Here is a 24,648-nt window from a genome sequence, read left to right on the forward strand (position 1 = left end):
CATACACGTACTTACCCTCTGCGTGAAAAAGTTGCCCCTTAAGGTCTCTTTTATATCTTTCCCCTCTCACCCTAAACCTATGCCCTCTAGTTCTGGACTCTCCGACCCCAGGGAAAAGACTTTGCCTATTTATCCGATCCAAGGCCCTCAATTTTGTAAACCTCTATAAGGTCACTCCTCAGACTCCGAGCTCCAGGGAAAATAGCCCCAGCCTGTTCAGCCTTTCCCTGTAGCTCAGATCCTCCAACCCTGGCAACATCCTTGTAAATCTTTTCTGAACCCTTTCAAATTTCACAACATCTTTCCGATAGGAAGGAGACCAGAACTGCACGCAATATTCCAACAGTGGCCTAACCAATGTCCTGTAGAGCCGCAACATGACCTCCCAACTCCTGTACTCAATACTCTGACCAATAAAGGAAAGCATACCAAACGCCTTTCTTCACTATCCTATCTACCTGCGACTCCACTTTCAAGGAGCTATGAACCTCCACTCCAAGGTCTCTTTGTTCAGTAACACTCCCTAGGACCTTACCATTAAGTGTATAAGTCCTGCTAAGATTTGCTTTCCCAAAATGCAGCACCTCGCATTTATCTGAATTAAACTCCATCTGCCACTTCTCAGTCCATTGGCCCATCTGGTCAACATCCTGTTGTATCCTGAGGTAACCCTCTTCGCTGTCCACTGCACCTCCAATTTTGGTGTCATTTGCAAACTTACTAACTGTACCTCTTATGCTCGCATCCAAATCATTTATGTAAATGACAAAAAGTAGAGGGCCCAGCACCGATCCTTGGTCACAGGCCTCCAGTCTGAAAAACAACCCTCCACCACCACCCTCTGTCTTCTACCTTTGAGCCAGTTCTGTATCCAAATGGCTACTTCTCTCTGTATTCCATGAAATCTAACCTTGCTAATCAGTCTCCCCATGGGGAACCTTGTCGAAAGCCTTATTGAAGTCCATATAGATCACATCTACTGCTCTGCCCTCATCAATCTTCTTTGTTACTTCTTCAAAAAACTAAATCAAGTTTGTGAGACATGATTTTTCACACACAAAGCCATGTTGACTATCCCGAATCAGTCCTTGCCTTTCCAAATACATGTACATCATGTCCCTCAGGATTCCTTCCAACAACTTGCCCACCACCGAGGTCAGGCTCACCGGTCTATAGTTCCCTGGCTTGTCTTTACCGCCCTTCTTTGCCAACCTCCAGTCTTCCGGCACCTCACCTGTGACTATCGATGATACAAATATTTCAGCAAGAGGCCCAGCAATCACTTCTCCAGCTTCCCACAGAGTTCTCGGGTACACCTGATCAGGTCCTGGGGATTTATCCACCTTTAACCGTTTCAAGACATCCAGTACTTACTCCTCTGTAATCTGGACATTTTGCAAGATGTCACCATCTATTTCCCTACAGTCTATATCTTCCATATCCTTTTCCACAGTAAATACTGATGCAAAATATTCATTTAGTATCTCCCCCATTTTCTGTGGCTCCATACAAAGGCCACCTTGCTGATCTTTGAGGGGCCTTATTCTCTCCCTAGTTACCCTTTTGTCCTTAATATATTTGTAACAACCCTTTGGATTCTCCTTCATTCTATTTGCCAAAGCTATCTCATGTCCCCATTTTGCCCTCCTGATTTCCCTTTTAAGTATACTCCTACTTTCTTTATACTCTTCTAAGGATTCACTCGATCTATCCTGTCCATACCTGACATATGCTTCCATCTTTTTCTTAACCAAACCCTCAATTTCTTTAGTCATCCAGCATTCCCTATAGTTACCAGCCTTCCCTTTCACCCTGACAGGAAAATACTCTCTCTGGATTCTTGTTATCTCATTTCTGAAAGCTTCCCATTTTCCAGCCGTCCCTTTACCTGCGAACATCTGCCTCCAATCAGCTTTCAAAAGTTCTTGCCGAGTACCATCAAAATTGGCCTTTCTCCAACTTAGAACTTCAACTTTTAGATCTGGTCTATCCTTTTCCCTCACTATTTTAAAACGAATAGAATTATGGTCGCTGGTCCCAAAGTGCTCCCCCACTGACACATCAGTCACCTGCCCTGCCTTATTTCCCAAGAGTAGGTCAAGTTTTGCACCTTCTCTAGTAGGTACATCCACATACTGAATCAGAAAATTGTCTTGTACACACTTCACAAATTCCTCTCCATCTAAACCTTTAATACTTTGGCAGTCCCAGTCGATGTTTGGAAAGTTAAAATCCCTGACCATAACCACCGTATTATTCTTACAGATAACTGAGATCTCCTTACACATTTGTTTCTTAATTTCCCTCTGACTATTGGGGGGGTCTATAATACAATCCCAATAAGGTGATCATCCCTTTCTTATTTCTCAGTTGCATCCAAATAACTTCCCTGGAAGTATTTCCGGGAATATCCTCCCTCAGCACAGCTGTAATGCTATCCTTTATCAAAAATGCCACTCCCCTCCTCTCTTGCCTCCCTTTCTATCCTTCCTGTAGCATTTGTATCCTGGAACATTAAGTTGCCAGTCCTGCCCATCCCTGAGCCATGTTTCTGTAATTGCTATGATATCCCAGTCCCATGATCTAAACCATGCCCTGAGTTCATCTGCCTTCCCTGTTAGGCCCCTTGCATTGAAATAAATGCAGTTTAATTTATTAGTCCCACCTTGTCCCTGCCTGCCCTGACTGTTTGACTCACTTCTGTTCTCAGCTGTACCCATCTCAGACCGATCTCTTTCCTCACTATCTTCCTGGGTCCCCCCACCCTCCCCCCACCTTACTAATTTAAATCTTCCCAAGCAATTCTAGCAAATTTCCCTGCCAGTATATTAGCCCCCTTCCAATTTAGGTGCAATCCGTCCCTCTTGTACAGGTCACTTCTACCCCAAAAGAGATTCCAATGATCCAAAAATGTGAATCCTTCTCCCATACACCAGCTTTCATCCATGCATTCATCTACTCTATCCTCCTATTCCTGCCCTCACTAGCTCGTAGCACTGGGAGTAATCCAGATATTACTACCCTTGAGGACCTCCTTTTTAAATTTCTGCCTAACTCTCTGGAATCTCCCTTCAGAATCTCAACCTTTTCCCTTCCAATGACGTTGGTTCCAATGTGGACAATGACCTCCTCCTGGCCCCTCTCCCGTGAGAACATTCTGCACCCTCTCCGAGACATCCTTGATCCTGGCACCAGGGAAACAACACACCATTCTGCATTTTCTCTGCTGGCCACAGAAATGTCTGTCTGATGAGAGGCTGAGTAAACTGGGACTACATTCTCTGAGGTCTGGCACACAGATAGCAGTGATCTCATAGAAACATATAAGATGCTGAAGGGGTTTGATAGGGTAGAGTGTGACACTTTGGGCTACATTTTACGTTCCACCGCTGATGTGTTCAGAGGAGAAAGGGACAATTTGTGAATCTTGCAGATGGCCACACTCTTCCCTACCTATCCCCACCCTATATGGGGTTTTACAGTAACAATGAAAGACTTAGGGCTATTGAGGCCCCTAAGGAACCAATTAAGACTCATTTTTATTCATTCACAGGATGCGAGCATCACTGACTAGACCAACATTTATTGCCCATCCCTTAGTGCAGTGCAGAGCAGAGGGCAGTTCAACATCAACCATATTGTGGGTCTGGAGTCACATATTGGCAACGTGGCAATATTGACACATATGGTTTCCTTTCCTGAAGGACTTTAGTGAATCAGATGGGTTCTTCTGACCATCAGCTATAGTTTACTGGTCATTGGACTCTTAATTCCAGATTTTTAATGATTTAAAGTTGATTTAATCCCTTTATTTTGATTTGTTCATGAGATGGGAATCTCCCGAGTTTTGAGAAGATTTGTAGCTCAGGTTGAGGTTTTGGATGTAGGTTTGCTTGCTGAGCTGGAAGATTCATTTCCAGATGTTTCATTACCCTACTACGTAACATCTTCAGTGGGCCTCAGGTGAAGCAATGCTGAAAATTCCTGCTTTCTATTTACATCTTTGAGTTGGTGATGTCATTTCCTGTGGTGATGTTATTTCTTGTGGTAAAGTCATTCCGGTTCCTTCTCTCGGGGGTGGTAGATGGGGGTCTAACTCAATGTGTTTGTTGACAGAGTTCCGTTCGGAACACATCGAAATAATATCACCACAGGAAATGACATCAGAAACCCAAAGATATAAATAGAAAGCAGGAATTTTCAGCATTGCTTTGCCTGAGGCCCACTGAAGATGTTACCTAGTAGGGTAATGAAGCTTCTGGAAATGAACCTTCCAGCTCAGCGAGCAAACTTACATCCAGAATGGGAACCTACCTACTGCACATGGACTGTTCAAGAAGGCAGCTCACCACCACCTTCTCAAGGGGAATTAAGGATGGGCAATAAATAGTCACCCAGCCAGTGATGCCCGCATGTTCTGAATGAATGAATGAACAGGATGTTTTGATTCAATTATGTAGAATATTGGGAACAGTAGGTCGTGAATACTGTTCAGTTTTGGTCTCCTTATTTAAAGAACACCGCAAATGCACTAGAGGCGGTTCACAGGTGGTTTACTAGATTGATACCTGGAATGAGTGGTTGGCTTATGAGGAAAAGTTATACAGACTGGGCTTGTTTCCACTGGAGTTTAGAAATGTGAAGGGAGACTTGATTGAAGAATACAAGAGGAGCTTTGACAGGATCAAAGTAGAGAAAATGTTTCCGTTTGCAGATAATCGAGAATGAGGAGCCACTGTTTAAAAATCAGGAGTTGCCCATTAAAACTGAGGTGAGACAAAACATTTTGTCTTCCTGAAAAGGTGGTGGAAACAGTGTCCTTGAATATTTTTAAAGTAGAGGTGATGAGATGATTGTTAAGCAGGGGATTGAAAAGTTATCAGGGTAGGCAGGAAAGTAGATTTTTAGTTTTAATCAGTTAGTTTTTAGTTATATATGATCTTACCAAATGGCAGCGCAAGCTTAAGGGGCTGACAGGAACACTGTTCCTTGTTCGTATACTCATAAAACTCTTTCTACATGCTGAAGATAGAAGGACCGGGGAGACACAGGTTTGTGGTTTTGAGTGAGAAATACATGAGAGAATCTATGGAATTTATTTTTTAAACACAGTGAGTGGTAATAATGTGGAACAAGAGGATGATCGAAGTGGAAATGATCAATAATTCCAAAAGAAATTTGAAAGGGAACTTATAGAAAATAACTTACAGGGATATGGGGACAGAGTGAGCAAATGGGCTGATTAAAGTGCGATAGAGAGAGCTGACATAGACAATAGACAATAGGTGCAGGAGTAGGCCATTCTGCCCTTCGAGCCTGCACCACCATTCAACATGGTGATGGCTGATTATCCTTAATCAATATCCTGTTCCTGCCTTATCTCCACAACCCTTGATTCCACTATCTTTGAGAGCTCTATCCAACTCTTTCTTAAATGAATCCAGAGACTGGGCCTCCACTGCCCTCTGGGGCAGAGCATTCCACACAGCCACGACTCTCTGGGTGAAGAAGTTTCTCCTCATCTCTGTCCTAAATGGTCTACCCCGTATTTTTAAACTGTGTCCTCTGGTTCGGCACTCACCCATCAGCGGAAACATGTTTCCTGCCGCCAGAGTATCCAATCCTTTAATAATCTTATATGTTTCAATCAGATCCCCTCTCAGTCTTCTAAACTCAAGGGTATACAAACCCAGTCGCTCCAGTCTTTCAGTGTAAGGTAATCCCGCCATTCCAGGAATTGACCTCGTGAACCTATGCTGCACATAATCTCCATAGGACAAACATAATAATTTATGGCACAGAAAGAGGCTATGATGGGTTATTAAACTGAATTGAAACAACCGGGTAACTTGTGGTCTGTCACTATGAAAAATAAATTTGCAGGAAAACTGCTGATGGTCATAAAAATACAATTGGGCTGCTGATGTCTTTCAAGGGCATCTAGGGAACAAAATACATAACTTTGCTCAAGTCACCTACATACTAAAAATAAAATTAGAAATCAGGATTACTCCAAGTCTTATTTTCCTCCTTTTGTTTGCTCGAATCTTCCTGATGCACAGCCTAAGGCCACTGGCTTCATTTGAGACAGCCAAGTACCAGCCTTTAAACATGAGCTTAGATTTAGAGCACAAACAATTCAACTGTGGGTGGCATCACAACCAATGCTAATTCATCCACAGACAAATCACACTAGGTTGCTGTCTGGCTGGACCACATAATCACACAGGGGCAATTAGAAACGGGCCACTTTCAACATTACTTGGCCCTAAGCTCAAGAAATATTCAACTGTTCATTGAGCACCCATCAGAGATCAAAGCGAGAACCCACTGATAGAGGGTCCATCTCTCTTTTTAGATTTTAAATCAAGGGCTTCTTTCCCATTCTTCTCTCCTTGTTCAGAGGAATGCAAAAGATCCTATTGCCAGATTTGAAGAAATGCAAAATCCCCCTAAGTGTCCTACTCAATGTTTATCCCTCAAACAGCATCATCAAAACAAGACAGATTAACTAACTATAAATTGATTATTACAGAAAGAGCAAACCAGGCACTGGGTTTTATGAGATAGGGAGAAGATTGTGAACCAATAGTAAACTTTGGTTAGACCACATTTAGAGTACTATGATAATAATAAAAGCAGAAAGAGCCAGAGAAACTCAGCAGGTCTGGCAGCATCTGTGGAGAGAAAAACAGAGTAAACTTTTGAGTTCAATACGACTCTTCTTCAGAACTGGTTAGACTGACGCCACTGGACCAATTTCACCATCAAATCAACATTCCCAGAACTGGGGCTCTGGATTACTGATCCAGGGACATTAACACCATGCCACTGCCTCTCCTTCCACCAATGGGAACAGCTTCTCTCTCTCTCTACCTCCAGACTCCTCATGATTTTAAAATACCTCTTTCAAATCTTGTCTTCTTCTTGAAGAGAAGATTAACAGTCCCAATTTCTCAAATCTATCCTCAAAATTGAAGTTTCCAGTTTCAAGAACCATCCTTGTAAATTGTTTCGGTACTCTCTCCAAAGCATTTACATCTTGCACCCAGAACTGTACATTATACTCCAGCTGAGGTCTAACAAGTGTTTAATATCACCACCCTGCTCTTGTACTCTATGCCAATTAATAAAGCTGGGGACATCGAATGCTTTATTAATTGCTCTCTCTTCCTGTTTTGCCACCTTCAGTAATCTGTGCATATCTTTACCAAGAAATTTGTCCATATGATAATCAATTTTGTCCAGAATCAACTAAAGTCAGCCACTATCAGCTCTAATTAGCAGCTATACATTCTCCCAGGATGACCTTCCCTCATTCCTTTGTCTGTCCAATTGTTGTCTCTCTCTCTCTCCCTGGGCTCCATCTCCACCTATTGTTTACTCCTCTCCCCTCCCTCACCCCATTGTCAGCAAATACACCAAGAACAGTCACTGGACCCTAAAGATTAACTTTGCTTTCTCTCCACAGATGCTGTCAGACGAGCTGGGGTTTTCCAGTAAATCCCATTTTCTTTCAATTCCAGCATTTTCAGTTCTGTGGTTTTCTTGTTTAATGAAAAACTCATTATTGCAGCCAATGGACCTCCCCCAAACTGTATTAGAAGAAATCTCCATGGCTACAGAAGCACAGACAACTTAAGTATTAACTTCAGACACATATTGTATATATATTGCTAGTCCAAACTTAAAAGAACCAATATTAAATGCATATAAACTATGCAATTTATATATCACAATACTGGGATAGCAGAGTTCACAAGTTACTCTTTAAGTGATGCAGTGTATTAAAACAGGAAGACAGCTCATTTAAGGATCATTACCTGTATAATACCCTGGGGGAAGAACCTCGTCTTGTTTGTAACACTGATCCCCAATCAGCTGTCTCAAAGCTTCCGCCACCAACCCTTTGTAACTGGAAAGCATAATAGGTAAGATAGTGAGGCATATTTCAGCTCAAAAGAAAACCAACAGCAGCCTATACTAACATTACACCTTTCAGAGAGAAATCCATCATGGCCTTTTCCAAAGGGGTCACAAATAAAAGGCCATTTGTTGCAGGAAGGCAGCTTTGCAGCTGGACTCCCTTTGACCATATAAGACCTGCGTAGTAACTTCATATTTTATTTCATACGGAAGCTTGATGGTCTTGAAATTAATTAGAAAACCAGTGAGCTCAGAAAAAACACTTGGTGCCTCACCCTCCACCTCACTGACTTCACCATTTCTTCAGCAAAACAGTAAGCTCTGTGGTGGATAGGGCAGCAGGACAGGGCGGGAGAGGGCTAGCAGGACAACCAGCGAGTGGTCAAGTGTTTCTGTGTGCCAGTGTGGTATCGCCACAGCCAACTCTGCCTCCCGCAGGCAGCTATCTTTGGCAGTGGTAACTTACCACAGAGGGTGGAAATGTGGGATGGTGATCAGAATCAAAGGGATGAACCAAAGGCAGGAGAAACAAAAGAGTTGCGATAGGAAGGTTCCAACCAGGAATTTCCTGCACCTGGTTTCTAGGAGGTTGACTACAACGCCCTGAGTAGCCAAGCAGCTAGGAGAATGGATTGAGACGAGATTTAAAGAAATTGCAAATTGTGAGAAAGCTTGTACGGCTATGGGATATTACAGGAATAGGAAACAGAAGGGAAAACCTGTAGTAATCTGTGAGGAGAGCAGGAATTGTGTCTAATTGGATAGCTCTTTCAAACACTTGGTATTGGAATGTCAGGCCAAATGGCTTACTTCTGTACTTTAAGATTTGGCACCAATTCTCAGTAAATTATCCATTGGTGTAAAGATTAAAAGCCTGCAGAACTTCATTAACACTGACTGTCTTCAGAGGTGTCATACTCAGAATGACTTCAAGGAATGGCAACAAATGCTAACCTTGCCAGCACCATTTACATCTCATGAATAAATTTTAAAAAGCTCTAGTACTGTGTGAGCTGACTGGGTCTTGAAGGGTATATGTGCCAGACAGGGCCTGCGTTAGGTATGATTTTTTAATTAGGTATTATTTATAGTTTGAATAAAGTTTCCTGAGTTACTGCACTAGACTACCTCCTATTGCTTGATTGGTTAAAGTTTCAAGTGCATAATTTAATATTGGGGTAAGTGTCATTATATAAAATGCCATAACTTATAAGGGGTCACCCATTTAAAATGGAAAGGATGGGGGGGGGAGGGGGGTTCAAGATGGCAGCGACCCAGTAGGTCTACTTTGCTGAGCTCTGCACTAGAGCCAAGGGAAAGTGGGGCACTCACCCTCCCTTCATTGTCCAATTTGTTGAAAATAGTTATTTCCTGACCTCTTGAACTAGTTTGGTGCAGTTTAAAGGATGACTAAGGGAAAGGAGCACGAGGGAACCACCCCCTGCCTCCCCTGCTGCAGCAACAGACGCACTAGTAGCTGCAGTGTTGGCCTCCCCAGCCACCCCAGAGAACTCACCTGCAGAGCGGAGCCTGATCTCGGAGTTCGCAGAGATCTTGGGGGGGGGGAACCGTAGCTGAATCCTCAGGGTTTAGGCTCTGGAATGTCAAGTGCGGGCCTTGGAGGAGTAGGTCGACGACCTTGAAAATCGAGGTCTTCGGAAGAACATCCAGTTGCTGGAGTTTCCCAAACGGGAGGAAGAAGGCCACCTCGTCAGCTTTCTGAAGCAATGGGTCTCACAGTTTCTAAGGCTGGAGGTTGAGGTGTGCTGGGTGTGGGTCAAGTGTGCTCACCAGGTTGCTGTGCGCAGGCCCAGCTCAGACCAGCGCCTCCGCCCAGCCCCTGTGCAACTCCAGCACTATAGAGACAAACCAATGATGCTGGAAGGATCCCTAGGCTATGGTATATAAAGGATCACAAATCATCCTTTTTCAGAGCTTCTCTCCAGTTGTGATTCGCAAGAGGAAGCCATTTGATGAGGTAAAAAGGCGGCTGAGGGACCTGAATATCCAGTATTCTGTTAGATATCCGGCGATACTGCGTTTCAGCCACAGAGGGTCCATGTTCAACTTTGATTCACCAGAAGAGGTAAAGGACTTCTTGGATGCGCTAAATTAGACTGACAGGCCCGAATTCTATTCTGCTTTTCTTTTCTGTAATTTGCCTGGTTTACCTGGTTGTCGGGGGGTGATCTTGGTCTTCCTTTTAAAATATGTCGGGGTCATAATTAACTCTTTTCCTTTGTTTTTGTTCCCTCTCCCCTCTCTTCCCCTCCGCGTCATCCTTTGCTTGGATGGGGGGAGGGACGGTTGGGAGAAGCAGGGAGAGGTCTTTTTTTGTTGTTCTACCAGGAGTGCCTAGGATTACAGTATGGAGGGATGGGTTGGGTGCCAACTTTTAACTTTCTTGTCATAAAATATTGTTTTTTTTCCCTTACTTTGTGTTGTCTGGGGCAGGGGCATGGCTTCGGCTTCAGTTAGAAGGAATCATGGTGGGATTAATGGGTGGTATGAGTGCTCCCTGTGAGCAAGGGGGAAAAGTCTCCTTTCAGTTATGTTTTATGCTCTTATGTTGTAGAAGTAGTTGTTAGAAGTTTTGATTGAGTAGTTTTGGAAGTTGCCTTTTTAAACTTAAATGTACTGTTTATAGTTTTAACTCGGCATGCTCTGAGTGGGGTTCTTCCTCCCGGGGGGGGGGGGTCTCAGACTGTTTTGGATGATAATGGCTAACTATTCGTTTAAATGGTACATCTGGAATGTTAAGGGGAGTTACGCACCAATTGAGAGAAAAAAAGATACTGTCAAGCTTTAGAAATGAGATGGTCGATGTAGTCTTGTTGCAAGAAACACACTTAACCAATAAGGAGCATTTCAGTTGCAACAAGGAGGATTCGGCCATGTGTTTTTCTCATCTTTTAACTCCAAAAGCAGAGGAGTTCTTCTCATCCGGAAGAACCTCCTGTTTCAAATGCTAGGCCAAATAAAGGATGAGTCTGGGCGATACATGGAGAGTCTCATGGGATTCTTAATGTATATTGCCCCCGGCACATCCCTTTAAATTTGTAACGGATACGCTTTTTAGATTGATGGCCAATGGGGCGTCATACAATTATAGGGGGAGACTTTAACCGCATTATTGACTTCGAGGTGGACAGGATGCCTAGGGGTCTTGCGGGTATGTCTCCACAATCCAGGCAGTTGGTGGACTTGAACAAGGAGTTGGGATTGGTGGATGTATGGAGATGCCTCCACCCCGAAGGTAGGAATTATATCTTTTTTCCTAATCCACATAAGTGAAATATCAGAATTAACATGTATTTTGCCCCATCGGCCTTTTTGAACACGGTACTGCCCTGCAGAATAGGGAATATAACCATTTCTGATCACGCGGTAGTGTTTATGGAGGTCAAGGCTGGAGCTGGTGGGGTGGGTTCTCGGCACTGGCGCATTGACCCTTTCCGTTTATAGGGTTTTTTTTGCAGTAGTTTAAAATGCTTTGGGATATCAATTCAGGTACGGCCAGCAACCCATCGGGAGACTGCTAAGGCCTATACACGGGGTTTAATTATTTCTTACTCTGCAACCCGGAAACGACAGAGGGGAGAACAGCAACGTTTGCCCAAGGCCTGCCTGAAGGCAGCTGAGTTAGCATATTTTGATAGGCCATCTATAACTAAATTACAGAGGATTACAGTCCTTAGGGCTACTTTAAATGCTGCATTTACCCAAACAGCAAAGAGGAAAATCTCTTTTGCAAAACAGAGATTATTTGAGTACGGTGATAAATCGGGTAGATATCTAGCGTACTTGGCCAGAAAGAAGAATGCCCCCCAATCTATTATATCCATCAGAGAGTGTGCTGGTACTCTGACTTGCAATGCCAAAAAGATTAATGCAGCATTTAGAAAATTTTATTTTGACCTGTATCAGTTAGAGGGCTGTGAGGATCAAATGATGAGGATGGAGTCTTTTTTTAAGACCTTGGACCTTTTGGGTGTAACCTTAGAGCAGGTGTCCTTTTTGCCAATTCAGGAAGTACAGGAGGCAGTAAGGCTGCTCTAGAGTGGTAAAGTGCCTGGACCAGATGGATTTATAAGGGGTTTATAGACAAGCTGGCTGGGCCACTCGTGGATATGTACAATTACTCATTCAGTCATGGCTGTCTCCCATCTTCTTTGAGAGAAGCAACTATTTCTCTTATCCTTAAGAAAGGAAAAGTCCCAGAGGATTGCACTTCGTACAGGCCCATATCATTACTGAACGTGGATTTTAAAATCCTGTTGAAAATGCCAGCATTAAGGGTGGAAAGGGGATTGCCTTTTATTGTAAAGGAGGACCAGACGGGTTTTATTAAGGGTCATAGGTCTACCAATAGTATTAGGAGAGTTTTAAAAATGGTCCAAATATGTCAGCAAACAACGACCCCAGGTTTGGTAGTCTCCCTGGATGCAAAGAAAGCATTTGATCAGGTGGAATGGCCATACCTCTAATGTACTGGAGCTGTTTGGTCTTGGAGAGGTTTTTACCAAATGGGTGGCAGTGCTGCATGGTGATCCGAAAGCAGCGGTGCTCACTAATCGTATAAGGTCAGATAGTTTTAGTGTCGGCAGGGGCTGCTGTCAAAGGTGCCCTCTCTTGCCACTATTACTTACACTGGTGATCGAGTCGTTGACGGAAGTCATTCAGACGGATCCTAATATAATTGCCCCGGATGTAGGGCCAGGCAGGCATAAAATTATCTTCTTTGCGGATGACATCCTTCTCTTTTTAACCGATCCAATGGCATCTGTGCCCCGCTTAATACAAGTAATTAATCTATTTGGTTTGTTTTCAAGGTATAAAATTAATTTCATGAAATCAGAGGCCATGCCTGTGGGGTATCTTACGAGATTATCCAACTTTGGGGATGGAACCAGTTTCCCCTTCCGGTGGTCACATGGAGGTTTTCTGCATTGAGGCATTTTATTACCCCGGTTTTTGGTCAATTATACAAAGGCAATTAAGAGCAGCTGCGAGAGAAAATCAGGCAGGACCTTCGGCACTGGGAAAATCTTCCGATATCTTGGTTGGGCAGGATATCCCTGGTTAAGATGAATGTTCTTCCACGCTTATTATATCCCATGAGAATGCTCCCTTTGATGCTGCCAAGGCAAACACTGTGCAGGCTTTACAGCTGGCTTGGATCTTTTATTTGGTATCATAGGCCGCCTCTTATTAAGCTGGGTAAATTGCAGCTTTCGCAAAGGGTGGGGGGGGAGAGGTGGGGGGGGGGGGGGGCTAGATTTTCCAGACTTTAGGAGGTACCAAATTGAGTTCCTTGTTATCCTATGTGGCTGAATGGGCCTGTCACGATCCGTGATCAATTTGGCCAGATAAAATGCCCTCTCATTAATTTGTTGCTTATGGACAAGATGAGAATTATTATGGATCTCTGTAAAAACTCGATTGTCCTAAACACAGTTAAAGCATGGAGAATGATGCTGCAGGGCAATGGCAATTTACAAAAAAACTTCCCCTTTCACCGCGATAGTGGGAATGTCAGGATTCCAGCCGGGTTCGATGGCCTCTGGCTTTAAGCTCTGGGAGTCCAGAGGAATCTCCTGTTTGGGAGATCTGTTTGACGGGGAGGTCATGATAGGAGAAAGTGAGGACTGCAGATGCTGGAGTACCAGAGTTGAAAAATGCGGTGCTGGAAAAACACAGCAGGCCAGGCAGCATCCGAGGAGCAGGAGAATCGATGTTTCGGGCATAAGCCCTTCTTCAGGGGAGGTCACGATGTCCTCCAAAAAGCTGAGTCAGAAATTCAAGCGACCTAGGAATGACATGTTTCGTCACTTCCAGGTTAGAGACTTTGTACAAAAAAAAGACTACACTGACGGTTAATCCCTACAAATTGGACATGGAGAGGAGAGTGGGTCGGTCTACAGGTGCCCTCTCGGTTAGGAGACTCTATCCCTTGTTAGGTAGTAATGTTTCGAAGGACATTGAATGGCTATATAAAACCTGGACTCAAGAATTAGAGGTGGAAATCTCCTCAGAGATGTGGGAGGATATCTGGGAAAATGTTAGGAAGGTCTCGATTTGTAATGCTATTCAACTGAAGGTACTCCACAGGGCTCACCTAGCACCAGAACGGCTTGTGAAATTCAAGTGTTCCCAATGTGCCCCAAGTGCAAAATAGCAGTTGGTACTCTTACTCACTGCTTGCGGTCATGCCACAAGATCACCAGGTATTGTGATGACACAGCGAGTGATTTGGTAAAGGTTTTGGGAACTGAGGAGTTAACTTGGATCTGGTATCCCTCTTTTTGAGTCTCCAAAAGCTTCCCTCCCTGGATGTGCATGGGAAGAAATTTTTAATACTCTTTCTTTTTGCGCGAGGAAGAATATTCTGATAAGCTGAGTGTCGGAGAATCCCCCAGGACTCTCACGTTGGCGTAAGATAGTCGTGGAACACATACCCCTAGACTTCCTTACGAATATGGTGCACCAGAAAACGGAATTGTTTTACAGAACGTGGCGGCCCTTTTTTGGATTATATTAGAACAAGGAACAAAGAAAATTTACAGCCCAGGAACAGGCCCTTCGGCCCTCCAAGCCTGAGCCGATCCAAATCTACTGTCTAAACCTGTCGCCCATTTCCTAAGCATCTGTATCCCTCTGCTCCCCACCTACTCATGCATCTGTCCAGACGTATCTTAAATGAATCTACTGTCCCTGCCTCTACCACCTCTTCTGGCAATGTGTTCCAGATGCCCACCACCCTTTGTGTAAAGTACTTGCCGTGTGTATCCCTCTTAACTTTCCACCTCTCACCTTGAAAGCGTGACCTCTCATTATTGAATCCTTCACCCTGGGAAAAAGCTTGTCTCTATCTACCTTGTCTATACCCTTCATGATTTTGTAAACCTCAATCAGGTCCCCCCTTCAATCTCCTTTTTTCTAATGTAAACAAACCTAATCTACTCAACCTCTCTTCATAGCTAGCACTATCCATATCAGGCAACATCCTCACAAACCTTCTCTGCACTCTCTCCAAAGCGTCCACATCCTTTTGGTAATGTGGCGCCCAGAACTGTACACAGTAGTCTAAATGCAGCCAAACCAATGTCTTGTACAACTTTAACATCACTTGCCAGCTCTTATACTCAATATCCCGTCCAATGAAGGCAAGCATACTATATGCCTTCTTGACCACTCTATCCACCTGTGCAGTAACCTTCAGGGTACAATGGACCTGCACTCCCAGATCTCTCTGCCCATCAACTTTTCCCAAGTCTCTTCCGTTCATTGTATAATTCGCTCTAGAATTAGTCTTGCCTAAATGCATCACCTCACATTTGTCTGGATTGAAATCCATCTGTGACTTTTCCGCCCAACTCTCCAGTCTTTTTATATCCTCCTGTATTCTCTGACAGTCCCTTATGCTTTCTGCTACTCCACCAATCTTTGTGTCATCTGCAAACTTGCTGAACATACCAACAGTGCCCTCTTCTAGATCATTTATGTATATCACAAACAACAGTGGCCCCAATACTGACCCCTGTGGAACACCACTGGTCACCTTTCTCCATTTTGAGAAACCTCCTTCAACTACTACTCTCTGTCTCCTGTTGCTCAACCAGATCTTTATCCACCTAGCTAGAACATCCTGCACACCATGTGACTTCACTTTCTCCATTAGTCTACAATGGGGAACCTTATCAAACGCCTTACTAAAGTCCATGTATATGACATCAAAAGCCCTTCCTTCATCTATCAACTTGGTCGCTTCCTCAAAGAACTCTATACGTTGGTAAGGCACGATCTCCCCCGCACAAAACCATGTTGCCTATCACTGATAAGCCCATTCTTTTCTAAATATAAATAGATCCTATCCCTCAGTACCCTCTCCAGCAACTTTCCCACTACTGATGTCAGGCTCACTAGTCTGTAATTACCTGGAATATCCCTACTACCCTTATTGTACAGGGGGATAACATGAGCAACCTTCCAGTCCTCTGGCATCTCACCTGTATTTAAGGATGCCACAAAGATATCTGTCAGGGCTCCAGCTATTTCCTCTCTCGCCTCCCTCAGCAACCTGGGATAGATCCCATCCGGTCCTGGGGATTTGTCCACCTTAATAATCTCTAGCCTACCCAACACATCTTCCCTACTTATGTCAACGTGATCCAGACTAATCAAACTTCTATCTCTAATCTCAAGATTCATCATGTTCCTCTCCTCAGTGAACACTGACCAGAATCTCAGGTTTGACACACTGCCTTCCTTCATTATCCTTTAGTGGGCCAATCCTTTCTCTCGTTACCAGCTTTCTTTTTATATAAGAATAAAATGCTTTGGGATTCTCCTTAATTCTGCTCGCTAAAGCTATTTCATGACCCCTTTTAGCCAGCTTGATTCCCCATTTAAGACTTGTCCTACTCTTCCGATATTCCTCCAGGGCCCATTCTGTTCTTAGCTGCCTAGACCTTATGTATGCTTCCCTTTTCCTCTTGGCTAGTAGTACAATTTCTCTTGTTATCTACGGTTCACAAATCTCGCCCTTCCTATCCTTTGTCTTCAACGGGACATGCATACCCTGCACTATCTTTAACCTATCTTTGAAAGCCTCTCACATATCAAATGTGGATTTCCCTTCAAATAGCTGTGTCCAATCCACACTTCCGAGTTCCTGCATAATTTTGATATAATTGGCCGTGGCCCAGTTTAGTATTCTTCTCTTAGAGCCACTCTCATCTTTATGTATGAGTATTCTAAAACTTACAGAATTGTGGTCACTGTTCCCAAAGAAATCCCCCACCTCAACTTCTACCACCTGTCCTGGCTCATTCCCCAGTACCAAGTCCAATATGGCCCCTCCCCTTGTTGGACTATTTTGATGTAGATATATTGGCTATATTACACAGGGCCTTTATTTAGCTGTGAAGACTGTGCCTGTCGGTTTGGGGGGCCCCTGGGGGGAAGAATCCCGAACAAATATGGGTCTACTTACTATTGCTCCCAATGGTGGGGAGCTGTGATGAGATTGCGCTAAGTGCAGTAATTTAATTGAATATCATTTAAGTTACTTTGTTACAACTTGATTTAATTTTATTTCATCTGTTTATTTATTCTCCTTGGTTATTTATTGAACTGTAGTTTTTATAGGGTTTGTTTGTTTTTTTTGTTTCTGTAGTCTGTGGAGTAGAGTAGTAGTTTGTTTTCTATTGTTGCTATTATATTATAAAGTTGCCATACTATTTTGTATTGGTTTGTAATTTTGTAAAAAACCTAAGATTTTTTTTTCTATATTAAAAAAAAACAAAGGATTTTTCTGTCTGAGTGGGTAATCAACCTGCGAAATTCATAACCACAGACAGCTGTTGAAGCTGGGTCATTTATTATATTCAAGGCTATAGATTTTTACGAGAGCATAAGATACAGGAGCAGAATTAGGCCAGTTGGTCTATCGAGTCTGCTCTGCCATTCGATCATGGCTGATATGTTTGTCAACCCCATTCCCCTGCCTTCTCCCAGTAATCTTTGATCCCTTTACTAATCAAGAACCTATCTGTCTTAAATACAAGAACTGAGAGGAGGAGGAACTTCTTCAGCCAGAGGGTGGTGAAACTCATTGCCACAAAAGGCTATGGAAGCCAAAACATTCAGTGCATTTAAGACAGTGATAGATAGATTCTTGATTAGTAAGGGGATCAAAGGTTATGGGAAGAAGCCAGGAGAACAGAATTAATCAATGGTTCCAGGGTAAAGACAGGAAAGTGGAGCTGAGGGTTACCAGATCAGCCATGATCTAATTGAATGGCAGAGTCGACTAAATGGGCTGATTGACCTTTTTCTGATCCTATTGCTTAAGAAATCCCTCAAGCTGCCCCCACCATTCCATAAAACCATGGGTGATCTGCCCCAGGCTTCAACTTTTCCTTGCCAACTTGTCATCATCCTTATGTCATTGACACTTCAAACATCTATCCACTTGCCCATTAATTACTTTCAGCGATCTAGAATTTCAGATATGTAACATCCTCTATAAAACAAACTTCTTCATATCTCAGTTTCAAATAAATATCCCCTTATTCTAGAACTACATCTCATAGTTCGAGATTCCGCGCAAGAGTGGAAACACATTCTCAACATCTACCTTGTCCAAGAAAACACACTGTAAATCCTGTTCAATCTTGAAATTGGCTAAACACTTCCATCTCTTCCAACTTCTTTCACAGTGTAATTTTTGGAGATTATGCATTCCCAACATAGGTAACGAACATACTTAACATGACACTCAACTGCATTACAATCACTGAATTCCATACTATCAATATCTTAAGAGCTGCCTTTGGCAGAAACCTAACTGGAGCAGCTGTATAAACACTATAGCTACAAACACAAACCCTGTTCACCATGTACCGGGCAGAGGTCAGGCATGAGATGGAAGATTTCCCAATTGCCTAGCAGACTGCAGCTCCAACAACAGTCAAGAAGCTCAACAACATCCAGGACAAAGCAGCTAACTTGATTGGCATTACATCCCCAAACATTTGCCCGCTCTACCATCATACTTAGCAGCCACAATGTGCATCATCTACAAGATGCATTGCAGAAATTCATCAATGCTCCTTTGAAAGAACCCTCAAAACTAATGACTTTTAGCAGCTAGAAGAGCATATGTGTGGAACTATCACCATGTTAATTGGGATACATTTCAAATAGATCTGACAACTGAAGACTGGGAATCCATGAGGCACTGTGGGCCATCAACAACAGCACAGTTACTCCAATCAAAATCTACAACCTCTGGTGCCGGCATATTCCTCACTCAATCAATATCAACAAGCCAGGATAGCAATTATGGTTCAATGAAGAGAGCAGCAGCCTTCCCAAAGCCTGTCCACCATCTAAATTAACAACAACAATCTTCAACAAAACAGGTTGCTTGATTTGCACCACATCCACCACAGTCTCCCAAACATTCACTCCCTCCAGCACTGACTACGGACGGTCAATAAATGCGAGCCCAACCAACAAAACCCAGATCCCACAAATGAATCAAGAAATACATGTAAGCACAGGTCTCTTCAAGATCCCCCTCCAAGGCATTCACCAGCCTGACTTGGAAATATCTCCATTCCCTTCTCTACGTCTTCATTGTCACTGGATTAAAAGCCTGGAACTCCCTTCCTAACAGCGCTGTATGGGTCCTTACACCGTATGGAGTGCAGTATTTCCGGAAGACAGCTCACCATCACATCTCCAAGGGCAATTAGCGACGGCCAAGAAACATTAGCCTTGGCAGCAGCGTTCAAATCCCAGAAATGAATAAGCCAGGGTTAATCCTCTGGCTTGGATGGCAATGGTAGAGTAGGGAATATCTCTAGCCATGATGTTAAATATTTTTGAATCATTCCACTTTAGAGTTGACCTCAAAACATCGCTGATGGGATCAAGCATATCCACTGACTCATGGGAGACCCTGCCGTGTGAAAAGGTTCATCCAGGAATGCACCAAGCAGATCAAAAACATTCATTGGGAATGTGCAGAGGCAAAGTTAAGGTTTCTGAAGGAGCACATAAACCTTCAAACCTTCCATTTGCCCAACTCTATAATTATCACTACCCTGAATGACTCAGAGTCAGTATCACTGGATTTATCAGCATTGCAGAACCCAATGAACTGGAGAAGAAACAAGTCATCCTCGATCCTGAAAGACAGGCAACAACTCAACACCTTAATTCATAAAACTCAAGGTCCAATAAGCTTTGATCTCTCATTACTGCCTCTGTCTTCAAAACTCTATGCACAGGAACCTCACCTCCATGCCACCAGGATCCCTAACCCTATACACTCTTTAGAAAAATGTCATTCAGTCTGTATAGACGATCCTTAACCCTTGTCTCAAAATGGATCACTCCATAATTTTCTGGATTAAATTCCGACAGCTACTTGTTTGCCCATTTTCCTAGCCTATGTCCTGCTGCAGTCAATTGTGATCATCCTCACTGTCCATCAGATCTTCAAATGTGGTATCATTAAGTAATTTTGAAATAAAGCAATGAATCAGGTGATAATTTTAAATCTGACTTAAATATATTTTTGATAAGCACAGGTATTAGGGATATGGGCCAAAAGCAGGTATATGGAGTAAGGCCACAGATTAACCATGATCTCATTGAATGGTGGAACAGGCTCATAGGGCGAAATGATCTATTCCTATTCTTATAGAGTCATGGAGTCATAGAGATGTCCAGCACGGAAACAGACCCTTCGGTCCAATCCGTCCATACCGACCAGATATCCCAACCCAATCTAGTCCCACCTGCCAGCACCTGCACTTATCCCTCCAAACCCTTCCTATCCTATAACCTGAAAAATGACCATTTACAACACTAACCGTTTTATGTCCTTATGTCAATTTTTCTCTAAGCTGACATTGATTCATTTACTTGAAAATCCATTTAAATGACATAAAGTAGATTTTTTTCCTTCATGTTAGTTTTGTCACAGAGCAAGTTTATAACAGCATAACGGTTCATTAATAACTAAATTTTGTTCCCGGTAATTATCTAAATGACCACTGACCTGTACTTCCTGTTCACCTCATCTGCAGTCAGTACACGGTCAAACATCATCACTTTGTATCTGTCCTCCAGTCGAGGTCCCTTGTAATCACTGTGCTCCAGCTCCACTGCAGCATCAAGTAGGGACAGGTATCGGCGAACAATCAATCCATACGGACTGTCTGAAAAAACAGAAAACACTGCAAACAACTAGAATTACTCTTGGAATTCACACAGTTTCTCTCAGGATCCTATAATAAGAGATTTGTGCAGTTAATCTTGGGAGCCCTAGAGTGGGGAATTTACAGAGTTACTATCAGCATTCCACAATAGAAGGTTTATATTGACACTCGTGCAATCACAAATTAAGGGATTTGTGCAGTTAATTCTTGGATCTCACGACAAAAAAATTACGCAATTACTCATAGTGAGGACTTACACACAATTACTCTCAAAATTATGTTTCTCTTTATTCTTTCATCTGGCATGAGCATCACTGGCTGGGCAGGTACTTGTTGCCTAATCCCAATTCCTCCCTTGAACTGTGTGGCTTGCTTGGCCATTTGAGGAGGCAGTTAAGAATCAGCCACGTTGCTGTGGGTCTGGAGTCACGAGGAAGTGTGATCGGTTAAGGACAGCAGATTTCCTTTCCCAAATGTCATTCAGTTTTTATGACAATCAATGATAGTTTTGTGGTCACTATGACTGAGATAACTTTCAATTTTAGAATTAATGAGTTAATTTAATTCCCACCAGCTGCCATGCAGTGGTTTTGCATTCTTTTAACTAACCACACCTCAGTGCTTGAAACAATGCCACCTTGAGAGGATCACCTCCTTGACAGTCTGTTAACTGACCCTCCTTTCCAACACTACCTGGAGTAAGACCTAATTCTTTTGATCCTACGGGAGTTATGAAGGAAAATCATACTCATCACGTTGTTGATGAAAGCGGCAGAGAAGACTTTGTCAAGTATGGATCCTGGAAAATGTCCCAGTTGGAACATGGACATGAAGATATTGACTGTGGCCAGGGGTGAGTTCATGGCTTTGACCTCCAGCACGGACTCCAGCTTTGCAAAAAACTTGGCTTCATGGGAAGGTTTGTAGTTCATCCGACTGAATGGGAAGACGAGCTTCTGAATTATCTGCAACATGAAACAACTCAAAGTCAAACACTGTCATACCTGGTTTCAAGCCTGTGGCTTGGGCAATGCCCAAGCTTCACACTCAACAGTCCACAGCTGGGAGCAATAAGTTGTAACATCACATTAACCTGAGGCCCCAGGTTCAGTGCCCACAATCAGGTTATGAACTGATGGCAGCAGCATCAGTTCATGTAAATAATTACACATGGGGATTCCTGGGAATGCCCTGTGAATAATCACACACTCTCAGCGATCCTTTTAGATATTCATATCTGCCCAGGGGCACCCTTTAAATATTTTACACACTCCCCAGACCCCTTGTAAATATTCACCTTAGTTGAAACCTTCACTATCTTTCAGTTGTTTGATTATTTGCACTGGATGTGTAGAAATTTCCTCCAATTAAATGTCAAAGTTTATTATTTTCAGATCTGCTACAAACTCTACTCCACAGATAGTGATTCCATCCTTTTCCCTGGTAACTGTTGAGGTTAATCAGACCATTCACAATCTTGATGTCATATTTGATTATAAGATATATTGCTGACCATTCAATCATGGGCAGCTACACCTTCAGCTGCCAAGGGCTTGAGGTCTGGAACTCCCTCCAGAAATCTCTGCTTTGTGAAAGTTTTCATAAGGTCCCTCATTAAAGGTTAGTGGCAAAGTTAAAGCACACGGGATAGAGGATAATATATTGGCATGGATTGAGAATTTGTTGACAGACAGGAAACAGAGAGTGGAATAAGCTGATACCAGGGAAGATAGGTCTGTCCTATGAGGAGAAATTGGTTTGGCTGGGCCTGCATTCAGGAGATAGTGAGGGCTGCAGATGCTGGAGAATCAGAGTCGATAAAGTGTGGTGCTGGAAAAAGGTCTGCAGGTCAGGCAGCATCTGAGGAGCAGGAGAGTTAACGTTTCAGGCAGGAGGATGAGAGGGAATCTGATTAAGACAGGGCCCAACAGACTATGTGCAGGGAGGATGTCTTCACTGTTTGGTGAGTTGGCACGGATGCAGTTTTAATATATGGCTCGACCAGTTAGGACGAAGACGAGGAAACATTTCTTCATTCACAGGGTAGTGAACCTGTGGAATTCTCTACCATTGAAAACTGTGGAGGTCAACTAACAGAATCTATTCAAAAAAGGAAGAGAATAATTTTTCAGATTTTAAAGACATCTAGGGGTATGGGAAAAAAAGCAGGAATATGGCATTGAGATAGAGGATCAGCTGTGATCCTATTGAATGGCAAAGCAGGCTCAAATGGTCTACTCATGTCTCTCATTTCTATTTTTCTCCGGTTCGCTCTCATTTAAAACATCCCCTTAAACAGGCATTTTTAACAAGCATTTGAACATTTGATCTAATGTCCCCTTGTACCCAGTGCCAAACTTTGTAAAAAAGGCTCCTATGGAGTGCCTTGGGTCAATTAATGGAATTTAAAGATGCCATATAAATGCAAGATGTTGTTGTTTTATTTTCCTTTCAATCCTCTCAATCATGGCTTACCCCGAACTCCAACACTGTGTTTCCTAAAAATATTTTCTGTTTTGATAAAGAAACTATACACAATTACCTTACTGTCCAGGTTTTCACCCTTTTTGATGAGGAAATCTGCGATCGTGTCCAGAAGCCTGGTCTCACGTAGTCGATGACGCGCAATATATTTTGCAATGAGTGCCATGGTGTAGGGGGTGATGCTATCCACTTTCTTTGGGAGTTCCTCTAAAGTAGAAAGAAATGCTCTTATATGAGAGGGTGGAATTTTTGTCAGTTCAATGGCTCAGTAGGGTCCTATAGTGGCTTCTGTCACTGTGGAATAGGCAGTAGGATAATAGATTCTCACACCTGACCTCTGCTGAGAAGGTCACAAGCAATTAGGGCCAAAAAAGACACAAACAGACCCAACTGCAAAGCCCTCCACAACCAAATTAACATCTAGCTGTTTGTGCACAGGATCATGCACTGAATGAGGTTCAAAGGCCAGGTCAGTAAATGTAAAACTGAAACATTGGCAAAGACACAGAATGGTCTGGTATCATAGAATCATAAAGTCCCGACAGTGTGGCAGCAGTGCTAACCACTGAGCCACCATGTCGCCCTCATCATTGATGTGGTTTAAGTGAGAAATAAAATTAGATTATAAGGAATGGCAAAAGAAAGTAATTTTCTGCCAAAACAGCAAAAGACACTTGGAATTGTCATGGGGTGGGAGACACACAACAATCAGTTACCTGTTCCAATGCAATGACCATGCGTCACAAATAAAAGATAGGTTTTAGAGACTGACTAAACATTTTTGTACATACCAGTTACACTACAGTGCTGGATTAAGTACTACTATATTTTTCCCAGTTACTGTACAGTGCTGGATTAAACACTGCCTGTATTTATCCCAGTTACAACAAAGTGCCTGATTAAGTGCTATCTGCATTTTTAGTGCAGTTATATTTCAGTTATAGTGCAGTGATATACTGAATACTCTCTGGATTTACACAAGTAAGAAGTAATGAAATATGAAACAGAGGAGGAGTAGGCTGTTAGACCCGCCAAGCCCGATCATCCAACCCAGTAGCCTGTACTCACTTTCTCACAATATCCTCTGATCCTTTTAGCTCCAAGAACTACACCCAATTCCTTCTTGAAAACATTCAATGTTTTGGCCTAAATTACGTTCTGTAGCTGAGAACTCCATAGGCTCTCTGCTCTCTTGGTGAACAAATTTCACCTCATCTCAATCCTAAAAAACCTACCCAGTATCCCTAGACAGAGACCCCTGGTTTTGGACTCCCTGATCTTCAGGAACATCCTTCCAACATATACCCTGTCTAGTACTACATTCCAGTAGTTTTGTCAAGCATGATATCCATTTTGTAAACTCATGCTGATTCTGTCCAATTCTGTTACTGTTTTCCAAATCCTCTGCTATTACATCTTTTGTAGTGGACTCTAGCATTTTCCCTATTACCAACATTAGGCTAACCAATCTATATTTCCCTGTTTTCTCTCTATCTCGCTT

The 24,648-nt window shown here is 42.9% G+C and overlaps 1 protein-coding gene across 3 annotated transcripts in view; it reads right to left on the bottom strand.

Moving 5' to 3' along the window:
* Window positions 1–24,648, bottom strand: part of fastk (Fas-activated serine/threonine kinase) — a 72,683-nt gene that overhangs the window by 30,460 nt on the left and 17,575 nt on the right. For all 3 annotated transcript variants that reach the window (XM_043687555.2, XM_043687553.2, XM_043687552.2), the window contains 4 exons: window positions 23,206–23,354; window positions 21,412–21,628; window positions 20,504–20,663; window positions 7,824–7,915 (listed from right to left, as the gene is read on the bottom strand). In XM_043687555.2, the coding sequence (XP_043543490.1) occupies window positions 7,824–7,915; window positions 20,504–20,663; window positions 21,412–21,628; window positions 23,206–23,354 (618 nt within the window). The remainder of the gene's footprint in view (window positions 1–7,823; window positions 7,916–20,503; window positions 20,664–21,411; window positions 21,629–23,205; window positions 23,355–24,648) is intronic.

The sequence above is a fragment of the Chiloscyllium plagiosum genome, unplaced genomic scaffold (assembly GCF_037043375.1).
Source record: "Chiloscyllium plagiosum isolate Xiang-an unplaced genomic scaffold, Cpla_swu_hap1 HiC_scaffold_4, whole genome shotgun sequence".
In the NCBI taxonomy this organism is placed as follows: domain Eukaryota; kingdom Metazoa; phylum Chordata; class Chondrichthyes; order Orectolobiformes; family Hemiscylliidae; genus Chiloscyllium; species Chiloscyllium plagiosum.